Source organism: Eublepharis macularius, chromosome 2 (assembly GCF_028583425.1).
Source record: "Eublepharis macularius isolate TG4126 chromosome 2, MPM_Emac_v1.0, whole genome shotgun sequence".
Taxonomy (NCBI): domain Eukaryota; kingdom Metazoa; phylum Chordata; class Lepidosauria; order Squamata; family Eublepharidae; genus Eublepharis; species Eublepharis macularius.
The window spans coordinates 225,474,019-225,490,900 of record NC_072791.1 but is presented as its reverse complement, the minus strand read 5'-3'; the positions used below and the strand labels follow the sequence as shown (position 1 = coordinate 225,490,900).

Genomic DNA, 16,882 nt, shown 5'->3' with positions numbered 1-16,882 from the left:
GCCTCCTTGTTCCTATCTCCCTGCTGCATGATCAGTCTGGGCACAGACAGCTTTTAATGCCAATCTTGACAGACCCAAAGGAGGAAAAGCCTCCCTGGTTATCCAGCATACACAAACTATCAGCAGGATTCAGACAACGCTCAGTGGAGAAAAGACCACAGCATGTTCGGTATTTCATTGATGGGTCATGAGCAAGCATTTGAACTATTGCTGTACTAATCGTTGTACACTGCTGTACTAATCAAGGCGCTTGCTCACTTGGTCAGGGAGGGGTCAGGCGTGACCTCATACCCTCTCCTCCATAGTTGCTGCTTGCACTTCCTTAGGAAAGTCCCGTTTCACACTATAAAAGCTGGAGATTCCAGCTGGTCTCTCATGCCAACTCATTCTCCAAGTAACAGAATGCTATTTATTTGTGTGGTCTCCTATCGATTTCAGATTTCTAACTTTGTAGTCCAAGCTCAGTCTTTATCAGTTTCTTGATTAAAAGGACACCCTCCAAATAAAAGGTCACAAAAGCCCCCACTACAGATAAACTAACGTCCTGCATGCTCTCCTTTCTGCACCCATGCATAGCAGATGCTTATGCATCGCATGTTCTGACAAATGTGTAGGCTTATGTTCCGTTCACATGCAGAGCCTCTCGGCCACAGATGTTCCAGATGTGTTCTGTATCTGCTTCAGCTGGCTGTTCGTTCTGTAAGGCCAAAAGCAATATTCATCATTTCATTTCATGTTAAGGGGATGGGACCTCTTCTCATGTTTCTGAAAGGGGCTGGGAAGGAAAGGAAGCCAAAGATTTTCCTATTTAAGGCCACAGTAAAGGAATGTCTGCGGCTGAGTTCTGCGCAGGGCCTGGTGGCTGACGGGGCAGGAACCCATTGATGGTGCTCTTTTGATTTTTCTTTTCCCCTTTTTCGTTTTCTCTTTTGCACATAGAGTCTCATGTCTAATACTATTTAGACATGATGAGCTGTGTGCAGGGAGTAATTTTGCTTTGCCTTGCTGTGTTACAACCCTCCTTAATTTTGGCACAACAAGATGGTGAGTAATTCCCACTTCATACTTCTCCTGGAATTTAACAAGCTTTTTTGTTCATCAGCTTAGTTTGCGAGAAACCTGCGCTGTCGAAGCAACTTGCCTTTTGCCAGTGCGAGGGAACTGAAGGGGTGGCTGAGAAATGCAGCTATAATAAAAGCCAGCAGTCTTTCCATGTGCATGATCGTCTTGCCGCTCCCTTCTCGGCTTCCTCTCCTTGCAGTTTAACTGATGTTGCTTGACAAGAACAGGAAACTTTGTAATGTTTCTTTCCTCGAGCTTTTGGAAATAAGATTTTTGCAAGTGCTAGTTCAGAGAAAACTGGAACTCATTTGTCGTATTCATTAAGATGATGTCTTCCCCTCTTTGCTACAGGACAATTCTTTGTTGGCTAGAAGACATTGCTTTCGTGTTTAGGCATCTCCTTGTCTCTCTCCTTTTTTAATGAAGAAGCTTCTCATGTGAAAAAGAAGGCATTTCTGTGAAACAGGCTGCTTTGATTCAGTTTTTGTAACACAGCACGGAGAAAAGAGCTCTCCGGCTCCTTGTGTGCTTTCCCTCTTCCGAGATGCAACAGCCGAGTGGGTGAATTCATTCTGCCCCAGTTCGCACCTGAACAGCCAAGCGCTTTAGGCTGCAATCCAAAGAAGGGTTACCTCATGCCCAATTAAAGACAATGAGCCCTATGTCTGAGAAAACATGCCTAGAGTTGGGCTGTACACGTATAGGAAATGGAAGGCAGATTGTTTAAAAATGAATTTGTCTTCGTTTGTCTTTGACGTTTGGTAATGTAGAAACTTGGGCAGTCAAGTTTGCTTTTAGCTGCTTTCATTAGTAGAGATTTTTTAGCATTGAGGAGGCAACCATCTGATTTTCTTGTAAATCCAAGAAGTATACATCAGGGGATTGACTAATCTGCAGCATTTCGTTAGATGACACAACCATCCAACACCCAGACATTCATCTCATTCATATGTATAATTATAGGAAAGATTTTTTTTTTTTTACTAAATGTATGACAAAACCCTCTGAAATGCATGCCTGAAGAAGGCAATTTCTGCATAATCTCTGCTGGTGCAAACTTTCCTTCTTAAGGAAAGCAGGTATGATGTAGTCGTGTAAAGAGCAAATCGTAATGAAGGGGAAGCAAAATGAGCCGCCAAACTGTATGACTGAAATACATTCCTTCCAGCCTGGCAGCTTAATGTGCACGCTGCAACTCTGAATCTAAGGCAGCAAAGATGAACTCCATTTGCCCAAATACCAGGATGCTATTCCCTCCAAGATACGGACTATAGACGTTTGCTGGGTTGCTGGCTGTTTCCTCTCTCTCTCTCATGTAATAATGAATAAGATTAAGTATTTCCTTTTTTCCTTTTCTCACTAGAGATTAATCTTGTAATCCCACATCAGCAATCACTCATCCATTGTTCAAAATGAATGGGTGGGGGGGGACTTTCCAGCAACCGCCCCCCCCCCCCCCAAAACCTACAGTCACATCTCAGGACCTTCTGCTACATTCTCTTTGCTTTTCACTGCTGAAATATTTATTGCAATTTTTTTCACATTGTGTGCAGGTAATAGGGCCAGATCAATTAGCGTCACCTTCTGGAAACAACGGCTGTGCTTTTCCCACATGGTTTGCCTTTCTGTTCCTGATCTTGAGATGTATCCCATACATCTCACCCCTAGGGGTGCCTTAGCCCTCAGGAGAGCTCTTTTGGGATTTTTTTCTGGGAGAAGAGGTTGTGGAGCTCAGTGGGTTGCCCTCGGAGAAAATGGTCACATGGCTGGTGGCCCCGCCCCCTGATCTCCAGACAGAGGAGAGTTGAGATTGCCCTCCGTGCCGCTGAGCGGCACGGAGGGCAATCTCAACTCCCCTCTGCCTGGAGATCAGGGGGCGGGGCCACCAGCCATGTGATCATTTTTAAGAGGTTCCGGAACTCCGTTCCACCACGTTCCCCCTGAAAAAAAGCCCTGGGGAAGAGTAACCAGATCCTGGGACAAAAAGAGCAAGTCTGGAGAGATTCTTTCTCATAGATCTGCTCCATTGGTTTCTCCCACGATGTTTGGTTCAGGTTGTGTCAGGCTGAAGTAACAAAGAAATCAAAATCATACCCTTTTGACTGATATTCTTACATTTCCCACAGTCACTTTAGCGCAAGGTTTTTTTCTTTAAAAAGCAGAGAAATCTACTTACCATAGTATCAGTGTGTTTTTTAAATATACAAAGGATATATTTTCCTTGAAGAATATGAAGTACTCTCTTAGGAATGTCTCTTTCCATTAGTACCCATGCGTGGTTTCTGGAATCTGCCTCGCTTTATTTTTCTTTCCACAATGGACTGGATTTGTATTTTTTTTAAGTACAGTAGTGACAGTGTTGAAGTACAGCATAGACAGTGTTGAAGCGGCATGCCGGCGTGCCTAGGTTTGTATGGGCGAGATGGGAGTTTCTAGGCATGTGGAATTGTTCTGCAGGTGTTGAGAAAATTTAGATGGTTAGTCTCAAATGAATGTCAGTGTGAAGTTTTTCCTTGGCACACTTTGCCAACAGACAAGCTTTGGCAAGACTGAAGGAAACTGTTGAACATGCACAGTGCTTTTGATCCTCAGCTGAAGCCTTTGGCTATGAATTTCATTTTGGCCACAATAATTTAAAAGAAGGGCTTGCACCTCAATAATAATAATAATGGCGTGCTGCACTTGCCTCGGGCAACTCTGATGTCACATAACTGAAACATGCCTGTGTCACATAATATGCTGATAGGGCTGCTGAGATCTGGTATTCCTCTGATATTCCTCTGATACTCTTCTGTATGTTGCAGCTGATCATTTAGACAGGCTGTGGGGACATCTCTTTTCCAAGTCTCTGGGTATGGATTAGAGAAAAACACAATAGTAGTTGATCGTGGTTGTAGTCTATCAAGTACGTTGTTTTAATCTTGCTTTTTCTCCAAGGAACCTGGGGACTCCGCTACATGGCTTTTGCATTCCTACCTTATCCTCGTGAAAACCCTTTGAGATAGGATTGACTGAGAGACTGTGACTGGCCCAAGGTTACCTGATGAGCTTCACGGCTGAGTGATTTGGGCCTACGTCTACCAGGCCCAAATCAGACCTTCTGATCACTACACCACACTGTCAGGCTTCTGTCTTCCTTTCAAGACTAGGATGTGGGGCCTCCTGGAATCATGACTGTTCTCCACACCACACAGATCAATTCTGTCAGAGAAAATGGTCAGTTCAGAGGGTGGACTTTATGGCATTACATGCCTGCTGAGCTATCTTCCCTCCCAAATTCCACCCTCTCCAGGCTCCACCCCCAAATCTCCAGGAATTTCCCAACATGGAATGGTCAACCCTATTCAGGACTTAGTTGATGTGAGGAGAACTCAGCTTCTTGCATGCAGCAAACTTTCTTCAACTTAGTTTCAGGCTGGGTAGCTGTGTCAATCTGTTGTAGAAGAGCAAGGTTTGGGTCTAGTAGCATCTTAAAGATCAACTAGAGTTCTTAGGTAGACCACCTAGCTCTCTTTGACTCTTGAAAGCTCGTACCCTGAAAATCTAGTTGGTCTTTAAGGTGCAATTAGACTCAAATCTTGCTTTTCTTTAACTTAAATCTCAGTCTCTCTCATCTTCTCTCTCTTTATAACTAGCCATTAGCTACAATCAGGAGCCACCTAGTGGATGATTATTCCCCTTAACAACAGCAGTGATTTTTAAAAAAAAAACATTAAAAACCATATCTGCACGGTCCAATTACTATTTGTATAGTCTGGTCATTGTACTTCTTGACCCCCGTTCCTATCTACATTCCTAGAAAAAGTTAACATGACTGAAAGTTTTTCATCCAATTCATCCAAAGTCCAGTTCATATTAAGCTAATAAATAAAAAATTTCCAGGGTTACCACCACCACACCCTCTTTCAGATAATTTGAGGCTATCAATGACAACACAGCTTTAAGTCAAGTACAAAACGAAAGGATGCAACTGTAGGGGCTTGATAAATAGGTTTCACTTGAAAGGACCAGGCAGTAGTTGACATGGAAGGTCTGAAACGCCGGAAAGCTGCTGCCAGAAAGTTGCTGCCTAGCAACTGGAGAGAGGGCTGTGGGCGAGGATATGGGGTGGCACGACACCGGCTACAGCATCACATCACTTCCAGTGGAAAAAAAACCGGAAGCGACACAGGTAGTTCTAGGAATTGGCAGGAAACTCTATGGTTTTGCCATAGACTTTCTGGAGAGTCCTAGAGCTACCTTATGGCACTTTGGGGTTTTATCCAGAAGGGATGTGATACCACATAAGATGCTATGGTTTTTAAAATTTTTCTTGCAACAGGACTAAAAGTGGGAGATTCCCTGCCCCCGACTGCCTTCCCTGCAGTCATAGTAGACAAATTCTGAGTTTAAAGGGCAGTTCCATGTTTCATGTGCTGGGATGCATTGTCCTCTTGCTTTTTCAAGTTTGCTATCTGTTTTTGGAATGAATGAGGCTGAGAATTGTAATGTGTGTAGTAACTCTGTCATCAAGGTGGTACTTTTTCCCTTCCAGCTAACAGACAAACAAAGTTATGATTAGTGTTTATCTGTGTTTCACTGAAAGGAAAGACCTGAACTTGGCAAAACATGCACAATCCAACAAGAATGCCCACTGCATTACAGAATGCCCACTGGATTACATTATCAAAGTTGTTTAGAAGTAAATTTGAATTATTGTAGAGACGATCTTTCCCCCACTCTTCCTCCTCTACATTACCTCTGTGCTCTGGTTGCCGCTGCCTTTTGGCTGCTTTTCATGTCACAGTGTAGCATTCCTAATCAGGTCAGATTGGCAGATGGTGACCGGCCAAGTCCCACAACTCTGTGGTGCTAAAGGAGTAACATTTCACAACAACATCTGCCACTCATCTCTGGTTATGAGGTTTACATGTGACCGCCAGGATGCACTGGGGATGGATCGACAAACGCAGCCGTGATAACCGATACCCTCCATTATCACTCTTGAACAGACTCTGTGCACAGACTGGGGTCAGTGTGTCTTTGGCCATGGGATCGAAGAAATTTTTCAATATAAATGCTTGTTTTCCAGCCTAATCTTCTGACATGGATGATGCTTGTTCACAGGGTAGTAATTAATGTCATGCATTTTGGTGAAGGAAGCAAGCCACGTGCAAAACTGGGAGCCAGACGAGGGCTGTTCATATACAGGCTGTACCACATTCTTTGTTTCCATTCCAATTTGTTTTCCAGTTGCTACTTAAGAATCAACCTGAACCTGGATAGCCCAGGTGAGCCTGATCTTGTCAGATCTCAGAAGCTAAGCAGGGTCAGCCTTGGTTAGTAATTGAATGGGAGGCCTCCCCAAAAACCAGGGTTGCAGAGGCAGGCAATAGCAAACCACCTCTGTTAGACTCTTCCCATGGAAACCCCGCCAGCGGACACCGTTAGTCAGCTATTATTTGAGAACACTTTCCACCACACTTAAGAATCAACTCCTTTTGTTCACATTGCATGGAAATGGTGTCATTGATGAAAGTCTTGCATTTTATGAAATCATGGCACTAGCCGGCAACATGCACAGGAACCTATTTTTTTCTAATGGTCTCTCGTGTGCATGTTGCAGACAAAAACGATAACTTATATATATAAGTGTGCAATTCACAGACGATGCTTTGTCTGTGTATTTTGCACATGGGAGTCTTCTTCCAAGAACATAATGTGACATCTGGACTCTGCCAGTCCAGATTCTGTTATGTACAGTGCCGCCTTCAGTAGAGTTACTACCCCTTAAGCCCACTGACTTCAATAGACTTAGAAGGGTATTACTTTCCTTAGGATGGCACTGTAAATTATCCCAAAAGTATATTGCCTAGCAAAGCATGAAACACTGCCCCTTAAGCCCATTAGAATGAATTAACTCTAATAGCATCAGAAGCTCCCACTTTTGCGCCAGTCTAACACTAGTCCCTGAAAGCCAGACCAAACTTTTTTAAAAAATTAGGTAATTTATTAACAAACAATAACATATACAAAAGAGAAAACATACACATGGATAAAAAATAGGATACAAATAAGTACACTGGTATCTACCGACCATGTCACTAATCCAAAACCTTCTAACCCATCTCCACCAATACGCACACTTCCTCTTCATCAGTTCATAATATCAATACCTCCTCTAGTTACATAATTACAGATCAAACTTTTAATTCTGCTAGGAATATCCATTGAATACAGGGAATCCTATCATGAAGAATATCCTCCCATTCATTGGATGGACATGTTGGTAAGGGATAAGAAGGGTTTCTTGGAGTAGTGTTGCCGATCTCCAGGTGAGGATTGACGAGAGATCCCAGAACTACAAGTCATCTCCGGACAACAGCACTTAGTTATCCTGGTGAAAAATGGCAGTTTTGGAGGGTGGGCTCTGTCATGGCCAGGCAACCAATGGGAGACTGGAGAACAGGGACATGACATGATGTCTCTTCTGAGGAAAAACTCTATGGTTTTACCATTGAGTTTCCAGTGATTCCTAGGGAGGTGTGACATCACTTCTGGATTTTTACAGAAGTGACATCATGCCATCAGCCTAAGGACTATTTTTTGTATTTTGTCCTCAGTATGGCAGTGGTAAACGTGAGGTGGAGGCACAGGATTGGCAGCCCTATGCCCTACTGAGATCCCCGCCCTCAAACTCTGCCCTACCCAGGGTTCACCTCCAACTCTTCAGGAATTTCTCAACCTAGAGTTGACAAACATAACTTGAGCTCAATCCAGGGATGGGAAATCAAAAGTTGCTGACTGAATTTTGCACACACTTCATTTTGGGAGTCTTGGTTTCCTGTAGAACCACATTTTCCAAAGCAGAGCACAGGGGCCTATCACTATTTTAGAAGGAGGTATGTAGCTGTGCAGAGAGGAGACGGCCTCTTGGTGTCTTTGTGAGCAAAGTGCAAAATATTGTGACTGTGTTCCTCCTTCAGCCTCTGTAGTAGTTGATGTCCCAGGTCATGCCTTCTACTGCACAACTTCTTTGTGTCTTCCCTTAGACAGTTTCTCTCCTCTCAGCCCTAAAACGTGATGTGTTAATTCTTTGCATTTGGGAAGGGGAGACTTGGCTGTGAATGTCTGAAATGGAACTGAACAAAAAAATGTTTGAGAATCCCTGCTGTAAAGAATAAGAGCACACAGCTGTGCCTGGCTGGTTTGTGAAATTCTGATTACCACACTGAAAATGAGAGCATTCTTGAAAGTGGGTGTTGCAAAATGTAGCCCTCAGGACAGAAGATGTTGGGGGAAGGAGGATTATCCACGGTTTCCTGTGATTTTGAAAAGTCTTCGTCTAAATTAAGGTCCAGGGAATCCACATCCTCTCTCTCGGTGTTTCTGAAAATTAGGCTCGTTTCATAACTTATGTGCTTTGTGGAGGCCTGATGGAAATGAGAGCGTTGCCTTTGCCATGCAAGATTTCCATATGTGGTTTTTGACCAGAGACCAAGACCCATCAAGCGTTTGCCTGAAGAATGCGGTGTGTGTGTGTGTGTGTGTGTGTGTGTGTGTGTGTGTGTGTGTGTCATTACTTTATTGCAGTGAGGGAGAGATGAAGGTGAAGTTTCTTTTACTGGCAATGCTGTCGTTGCTCTGACTTTAACAATGTTGGCTCGACGCCACCATATCCTTAATACATTTCTTTGTTACTAGCAGAACTTCTATCCCTTTCTACAGCTTAATAAAGCATAAGGCACCACCCCTTAATCTTTGACTTCACAGAATTTACTCAGGTTAAGAATGAGAATTGGCAGGGGGGGGGGGTGACTCATTCTTGTTCTTTCTAATAGATTTTTGTTGTTGAGGATCATTTCCGACATGGGCATAGGACATTACGTAGCACCGGAGACATACTTCAGTTTAGGTTCTGGGGAATCTTTCCATGATTCTTTTTCTCCCGTATCTTGTAGGAACCGAGAGTCTCTCTGCACATTACTAAGTACCTAGGGATGCTCAAGTGAACCTCATCCCACATGCCCTCCCTCCAAATTTCCATGCACTCACTCGCACAGTCACACTGCTCTACATGAATACATTCATGCCATCGATATCTGTTCCTTCTCAACTGCTAAAAGTATCCCCGTTTCCCCCACATCCAGTCATTGACATGCAGATCTTGACACTTTCTCACACCTTAAAAGAAATGCAAATTAGCAGTTCAGAGGAGCCTGCAGTACTTGTTCTCACAGTGAAAACAGAGCGGAATTGGCGCTGTGTCCTCCAATATCACTTGCAGATGCAGCCACACAAAGGGAGCTCCCGTGAAATCAGCTTGCATGTGAATTGAGGATTAGACATATGATCAGGGCTTTTTTTCTGGGAAAAGAGGTGGTGGAATTCAATGGGTTGCCCTTGGAGAAAATGGTCACATGGCTGGTGGCCCCGCCCCCTGATCTCCAGACAGAGGGGAGTTTCGATTGCCTTCAGGGCAATCGAAACTCCCCTCTGTCTGGAGATCAGGGGGCGGGGCCACCAGCCATGTGACCATTTTCAAGAGGTTCCGGAACACTGTTCTACCTCGTTTCCACTGAAAAAAAGCCCTGCATATGATACTGCACTTGAACATCCCTAGGTACTTAGTAACAAGAAGAGAGACTCTGGGCCAAGCTATAAGTGACAAATGACACTTGAACAGCAAATGTATTTCTCCCTGTTCACTTGCCCTCCACTCAATCCACTTGCCATTCAAGTGTCATTCGTCACTTGTAGCTTGGCCCTCTGAGTTTCCTGTCCCAAAATGGCAGGGCCTTAAAAGCAATGAGACCTTCACGAGTTTCTCTAATTTGTGTAACACAGCTGACGATTTATGCTAACATCTATTCCAGAATTATTGTTGATTCCAATACTTTTTTTTCAATGTTCCAAATTCATGGATTGTCTGACAATTGGGCTCTTGTTTCAGATTACTTGTATCCAACTGCTAGGTTGTGGCCCACAACTGGGGCATAATCTGATTTAAGAAAGGCATGTCAGCGGCCCCACAATGACATTTTGGGAAAGGGAAAGAATAAAATGGGTTAAGGAGGTCCAGGTCTCGATAGACAGAGTCGAGAGGAAAGGGAGTGACAATTAAGAGTGGGTCTTGGGTCTGAAAAGTTCGAAGGCCTCTTAATAATAATTACAACATTCAATTTATATAATGCCCTTCAGGACAACTTAACACCCACTCAGAGCAGTTTACAAAGTGCGTTATTATTATCCCCACAACAAAACACCCTGTGAGGTAGGTGCGGCCGAGAGGGCTCTGAGAGAGCTGTGACTGACCCAAGGTCCCCCAGCTGGCTTCAAGCGGAGGAGTGGGGACTCAAACCCGGCTCTCCAGATTACAGTCCTGCCACTCTTAACCACTACACCAAATGGGCTCTTCATGCCACAGCACAGAAAGCAACAGAAAACACTCCCCAGGCCCAGATCTGCGTTGCTGCTTAGGCACCTGCCGTATGTTTTAAGACTTCTCAGTCCCTGTGAAATTCAATTTAATGGCAGTTTATTTCTCGGGCTGCCACTTTTGGCATGTTTCCTCCAGCTATAAAGCAACATGAACAATGGGTATGTGCTGTGGCCAAACGGTCACGGAATGACACAGAGCCGGGGGAGGGAGGTCAGCTGCAAAAGAGAAGGTTTCCAAGCCGTGTAAGGCTCTGCTGCCCTCAGCACAAAGCAGCCCAGGGGAGTCAAGGCTTCGGCTAGTAATACAAATGGTTCGGAGTCACAGTCGTGGCCCCCAGGAAGACCCAATAGTTGCCACAGCAGCTGCTTTTTAATAAATATACGCAGGATCTTGCCTGAAGGGCTGCCTGCAGGTACTGAAGCTGGGGCAGTCTTGGTGATTCTGGAGCCCCCCGGAAAAACTGATCTCCCTCTCCCCACCTGGTGTGAGATTCAAGTAGCAAAGTGGATCAGCTGTGGGTGGCTGGAGAGTCCCCAGGACTATACAGCTGATTGTCCCCAACATGTAGGGTTGCCAACTCTGGGTTGGGAAATTCGCTGGAGATTGGGGTGGGGCAGGAGGGTGGGGTATGGGGAAGGGAGAGACCTCCACTGTGTTCAACTGGCACAGGGTCCACTTTCCAAAGTGGACCTCTTCTTCAGGGGAAGGGATCTCTGTCGGCATTCTGGAAGTTCTCCGGACCCCACCCAGAAGCTGGCAACCGTACTCACGGTGGACCTTTGTGCAGGGGGCTTCAGGGCAGCAGCTGGCTGCCGGGTGGAGGGTCAGCTGCCTTGGGTGCTCCGTGGATAAGACTGCCCCTGACTGAAGCAGTGAGTCAAGGGTCTGGAGAAAGGATTGTAGGCCTGGTGCAAAACAACTCTTGTGTCGGGTTGGAGCCTGTGCTAGTGCTTTACCAGAGTTGTACCCTTGCTGTGCCAGGGCATTGCTATGCTGAACAAAGAGCTTTGCTCCACTCCAAAGGAACAGGATCAGCCATACCAAGAAGCAGAGGAGAAGATGTTAACCAAGTGGGGCTCCTCTGTGGGCTGGGGGCCGTGCTCCAGCTGCAGCGTTGCGGTTGACTTCTTCTGAGGCAGCAGATTAAGCTAACCCACAAAGTGAGGTGAGAATCCTTCCAGAGGCTCTCAGAGGGAAAGGCCTGTAGCAATATGAATTGCGCTCATGGATATATAAAGCTGCCTTGTGCTGAGTTCAGACCCTTGGTCAGTATTGTCTACTCCGCCAGCAGCAGCTCAGCTAGAAATCTTTCACATCCCCTCCTATTAAGTTAGTTCTAGGTGGATAGCCATGTTGGTCTGCAGCAGAATAAAGATTTGAGTCCGGAGCAGAGCTTTTTTTCTGGGAAAAGAGGTGGTGGAACTCAGTGGGTTGTCCTTGGAGAAAATCATCACATGGCTCGTGGCCCCGCCCCCTGATCTACAGACAGAGGGGAGTTGAGATTGCCCTCCATACCCTCAGTGGCACGGAGGGCAATCTCAGCTCCCCTCTGTCTGGAGATCAGGGGGCGGGGCCACCAGCCATGTGACCATTTTCAAGAGGTTCCGGAACTCCGTTCCACCGCGTTCCTGCTGAAAAAAAGCCCTGGTCCGGAGGTACCTGAGAGGCCAATAAGTTTTTCAAAGGGTAAGCTTTTGACAGTCAAAGCTTCTCCCTGAAAATCTTGTTGGTCTGCAAGATGCCACTGGAATCAAAATCCTGCTACCCCCCTCCTACCTGTTCCTTTTTTAGCTGGAGATTCCAGGACTGGAACCTGGGGCCTTCTCTATGCTAAAGAGGTGCTTTACCACAGAGTCATCATGGCCCCTGTCTCTATAAATTATCATTAACTCATTCTCTTCTAACTCTTTTTTAAAAAGGGAGATCAAATGTAGACAGCCATTTAAAAATACCTCTGATCGTGTTTCTCTTGTGAGGCCCTGAGTAGTTGAGCCATGTAACATACCATGTGACCTGTGAAGCCAGTTTCTCCTTGCATGATATTTGGGGCTGGTATATGAGGTCATCTTGAATATGAAGTCCAGTTGTATAGCAAGTCATATTATTTCTCAGTGTAGTGCATGCTGCACTCATGGGGCTCGAAGCAACGTGGCAACCTTGTAGGAGCAAAGTTCATGGGAAGGGAAATGAGGCTGCTGCTGGGTACGTTTACCCAGGGCTTTTTTTCTGGGAAAAGAGGTGGTGGAACTCAGTGGGTTTCCCTCGGAGAAAATGGTCACATGGCTGGTGGCCCCGCCCCCTGATGTCCAGTCAGAGGGGAGTCGAGATTGCCCTCAGCGCCGCTCAGCGGCACGGAGGGCAATCTAAACTCCCCTCTGTCTGGAGATCAGGGGGCGGGGCCACCAGCCATGTGACCATTTTCAAGAGGTTCCGGAACTCCGTTCCCCCGCGTTCCTGCTGAAAAAAAGCCCTGCATTTACCTAAATCCTATTGGCTGTATTCCAGCACAGAGTTAGGTGGGTTTAAACCTATTGTTTCTCATCTGTGCTGGTTTGTGGCCATTGGTACAGGCTCGGTTCATCAAAGCTGGAAGGGAGCTGGAGGGTGAAATGTGATGGACATGTGGAAGCCTTCTGAAGAGTTTGTGCTAAATGAATGCCACAGGATATATGTCCAGTAATAATACTGGTTTGTAATAAGGCTGCATGAGATAGATGGAATATAACAGGCCTAGAGACAGGGCTGCCAGACTCCAGGTAGTGGCTGGAGATCTCCTGGAATTACAACTGGTGTCCATGCCACAGAGATCAATTCATCTGGAGAAAATTGCTACTTTGGGGGTGGACTCTATGGAATTATGCCATGCCAAAGTCCTTTCCCTCCCCAAACCCCTCTTTCTCCAGGTTTCTCCCCCCCAGATCTCCAGGAATTTCCCAACTTGGAGCTGGCCACCCTACCTAGAGCGTACAGACAGAATTTTTTAAATGCTGGGAAATTCTCCAAATTTCTGTGTCACGCTGTGCCCAGAGTTCTCACACCCCATATGAGGAGGGGCTGTGGCTCAGGGGCAGGGCATCTGCTTGGCTTGCAGAAGGTCCATTCCCTGGCATCTGAGTGAAAAGGGCCAGTCAGTAGGTGACGCGAAAGACCTCAGCCTGAGACTGTGGAGAGCTGCTGCTAGTCTGATTAGACAATACTGTCCTTGCTGGCCCAAGAGTCTGACTTAGTATGTTCATATGCCAGATCGCTCTGCCTTATTTTTCAGATTTATGTAGCACATTCCATTCTTCCTCCCAGGGCCTTCTCCATTAAAATCAGATTCTCTGTTCTTTTGCATTCCATCCCATCAGAGAGAGTGATTGGCCCAAGGCTGCTAGATGGCATTCATGGTTTAGGGATTTCAGTTCAAGCCTCCTTGGTCCAAGTCCACTGAAAAAACTATAATCAGGGCTTTTTTTCTGGGGGAACGCGGGGGAACGGAGTTCCGGAACCTCTTGAAAATGGTCACATGGCTGGTGGCCCCGCCCCCTGATCTCCAGACAGAGGGGAGTTGAGATTGCCCTCCGCACCACTGAGGGTGCGGAGGGCAATCTCAACTCCCCTCTGTCTGAAGATCAGGGGGCGGGGCCACCAGCCATGTGACCATTTTTCAAAGGGCAACCCACTGAGTTCCACCACCAGAAAAAAAAGCCCTGACTATAATGATATCCCTCTGCCTGCCACTGACATTGTCCTCCAAGGATCTGGTGCCGTCATAAAAAAGTCTTAGGTACACCATTATGCTGAGCCGCATTCAATAACTGAAGATTTGTGCTCCAATATACATTATATATAATTTTAAAAGAAGAAATCCCAGACATATTACTTGCATTTTTGTGGTTTTGCAGCCATTCTAAACAAAAGGAAGTATACTGGATTGCATTCTATTATTTCCTGCCCTGTTGAGTTCTAAGTATGTTGTGATTAATTTGGCTTGTTTTCCGCAGGCCCTTTTAAATTACAATCCCTATGCCAGAGCAATAAATAATTTCTCATGATCAACAAATCTTAGTTAATGACTGCACCCTCTTTGACTTTTAATTTACATCTTGGATAAATAAATGCATTTTGCATAAATGATGGATGACGAAGAGATACAATAAAGGTTTTTACAATTATGTTTTATGGACGAAACGAGATGTTGCAAAAGAGACAGCGGGTCTCCTTCTTGTTTTGTTTCTGGTAATGTCGACTGGGTGACAACGAACTGTGTGACACCAGCAGAAACTTTGTCTCTGTCCCCTTGTTACTAACAGCCAGTGATGGGTAGGCAAGATGGGGAAATGCAGAGATTGATGACATCAGATTCTTCATTGTGCTTCATCAAACAAGGGAAAGGGAAGAAAGAGACGTGGAAAGATGGCAGGTGAGGGAGGACGGGGACTCTTTTGTAGTGGCCACCTCCATCTATGTCACTTTTCAGTCGCATAAGCAACAGGCAGGGCTTTTTTTCAGCTGGAACGCGGGGGAACGGAGTTCCGGAACCTCTTGAAAATGGTCACATGGCCGGTGGCCCCGCCCCCTGATCTCCAGGCAGAGGGGAGTTGAGATTGCCCTCTGCGCCGCTCCAGCGGCGCGGAGGGCAATCTCAACTCCCCTCTGCCTGGAGATCAGGGGGCGGGGCCACCGGCCATGTGACCATTTTCTCCGAGGGCAACCCACTGAGTTCCACCACCTCTTTTCCCAGAAAAAAATCCCTGGCAACAGGAATCTGGAATGACTGATGAGTCTGTGAAATGAAGTGGCAGAGCTCCTCCTCTCTCCCCGCCCCTCTCCCTCCCCCCTTCTTTCTCATTGTGTGTATTGCATTGTTTCCTTTCACCTCTAATGAGGTTACCATTGAAGGTGTGGCAGGAAAGGTAGGATTAAGCTGTGAAAGGTTCCGTCTGAAGTTACGGTTTTGATTAAAAGCCAGTTCTTTGCCCCGGTGAACAGCCGTCTCTCAGGATTCGGAAGGCAGCTCTCTGTGTAATTCTAAAAACACTTTCCTGAGCGAAAGCCCCATTGAGTATACCTGCGTAGGGTTCTGAGTCAAGATACTTAGCATGATCTTAATCTCTGGTGATCTCTTTCACTACATCTCAATCAGGCTATGACTTGTTTGGCTTTCTTAGCCCTCTGGCATGTGCTGGGCTGGGCTGGATCTCTCAAAGAATAAAGATGCACGAAAATCAAAAAGAAGTAAAATCAGTCTCAAGTACTTGAGTATTTTCTGATTTTTGCAGTTATTCTTTCAAATGTGTCATCAGGGATGATATTATTGACCTCTGGTACGACAGGTCTAGCATCACCATTCTCTTCTTCTTGACTGCCCTAGTCACAGTGGTCAAGAAAGTTTAACATATTGAATGCTTGTTTTTAAGGTGTTCCGTTGGGCCTTCGGCTGAGTGCCAGTGTGTGTCCCCCTTCTTCCATCAAAGACTACCACTTTTTCTGGGGCTACCCTCGGCCATCTGCTATGCCCATATACGGACTCCCAAATATTTATTTAAATAGCCTGCATCTGGACTATTTTAATGACTTTTAAAGATTATTATTGATTTTACAGTTTTGATTGATTCACTGTGTTTTATGAAGGTTGTTAGCTGCCCTGAGCCCATTTGTGGGGAGGGCGGGGTATAAATCAAATCAAATCAAATCAAATAAATAAATAATAAATAAATGTAAAGAATGATTGTCTTACAAAAAGTACAGAGCCTCCTAGAAAAGAATGCCTACACCCTTTATCTTTATGCCTTCTCTATCCAAAAGCAGATTTTGTAGGAACAATTACTTGCATGGCGTTATTCTCTCCTGTCACATGGAGAGAATTCTGTTCTTTTTTTTATATTCCCAGCATCAATCTAGCAGGCTCTGATTTCCTAGATTTGGAAACACGGCTGTTTCACGTCAAGATGACAATGGAAAACATGATATAACCTTTCTTAACAACAGTCATTTGCTAGATTTACTTTGGGATCCGTTCAACCACTGGCTGGTGTTGGCTGCCTTTCAGGAAACACGGCAAAGAAGGAGATTCCTTTCATATTAGCTAATAAGCCACTTCCATTTTCCAGGGTTTTATGTACTGTAATTTTTTAAAAACAAATTAATACAAGCATGAGAATATACTCAGCCCTTTAGTAATGTCTACTTGTTCTCTCTTTAGTTTGACAAAATAGTTTCAAGTATTTCGGCTACTTTATGATCATATGGAAATCACAGAGTTCGCTTAGCCTTTCTTTGCAGGATAGTCCTATTCCCAACATAGCCTTCCTCCAATCCAGATATTTAGATTCCATTTCTATGAGCTTCTGTGTATATGGAGGTCAGCCACTGAAGTAGCCAATGAATGAGGAAGGCAGCATGAACAGGAGTGCT

The 16,882-nt window shown here is 45.3% G+C and overlaps 1 protein-coding gene across 1 annotated transcript in view; it reads left to right on the top strand.

The window, feature by feature from the left end:
- Nucleotides 1-841: 841 nt before the first annotated feature.
- The window catches only part of COL3A1 (collagen type III alpha 1 chain), a 103,981-nt gene continuing 87,940 nt past the window's right edge, over nt 842-16,882 (top strand). The window contains exon 1 of the mRNA XM_054970369.1: nt 842-1,044. Coding sequence (XP_054826344.1) covers nt 966-1,044 — 79 coding nt within the window. The 5' untranslated portion in view covers nt 842-965. The remainder of the gene's footprint in view (nt 1,045-16,882) is intronic.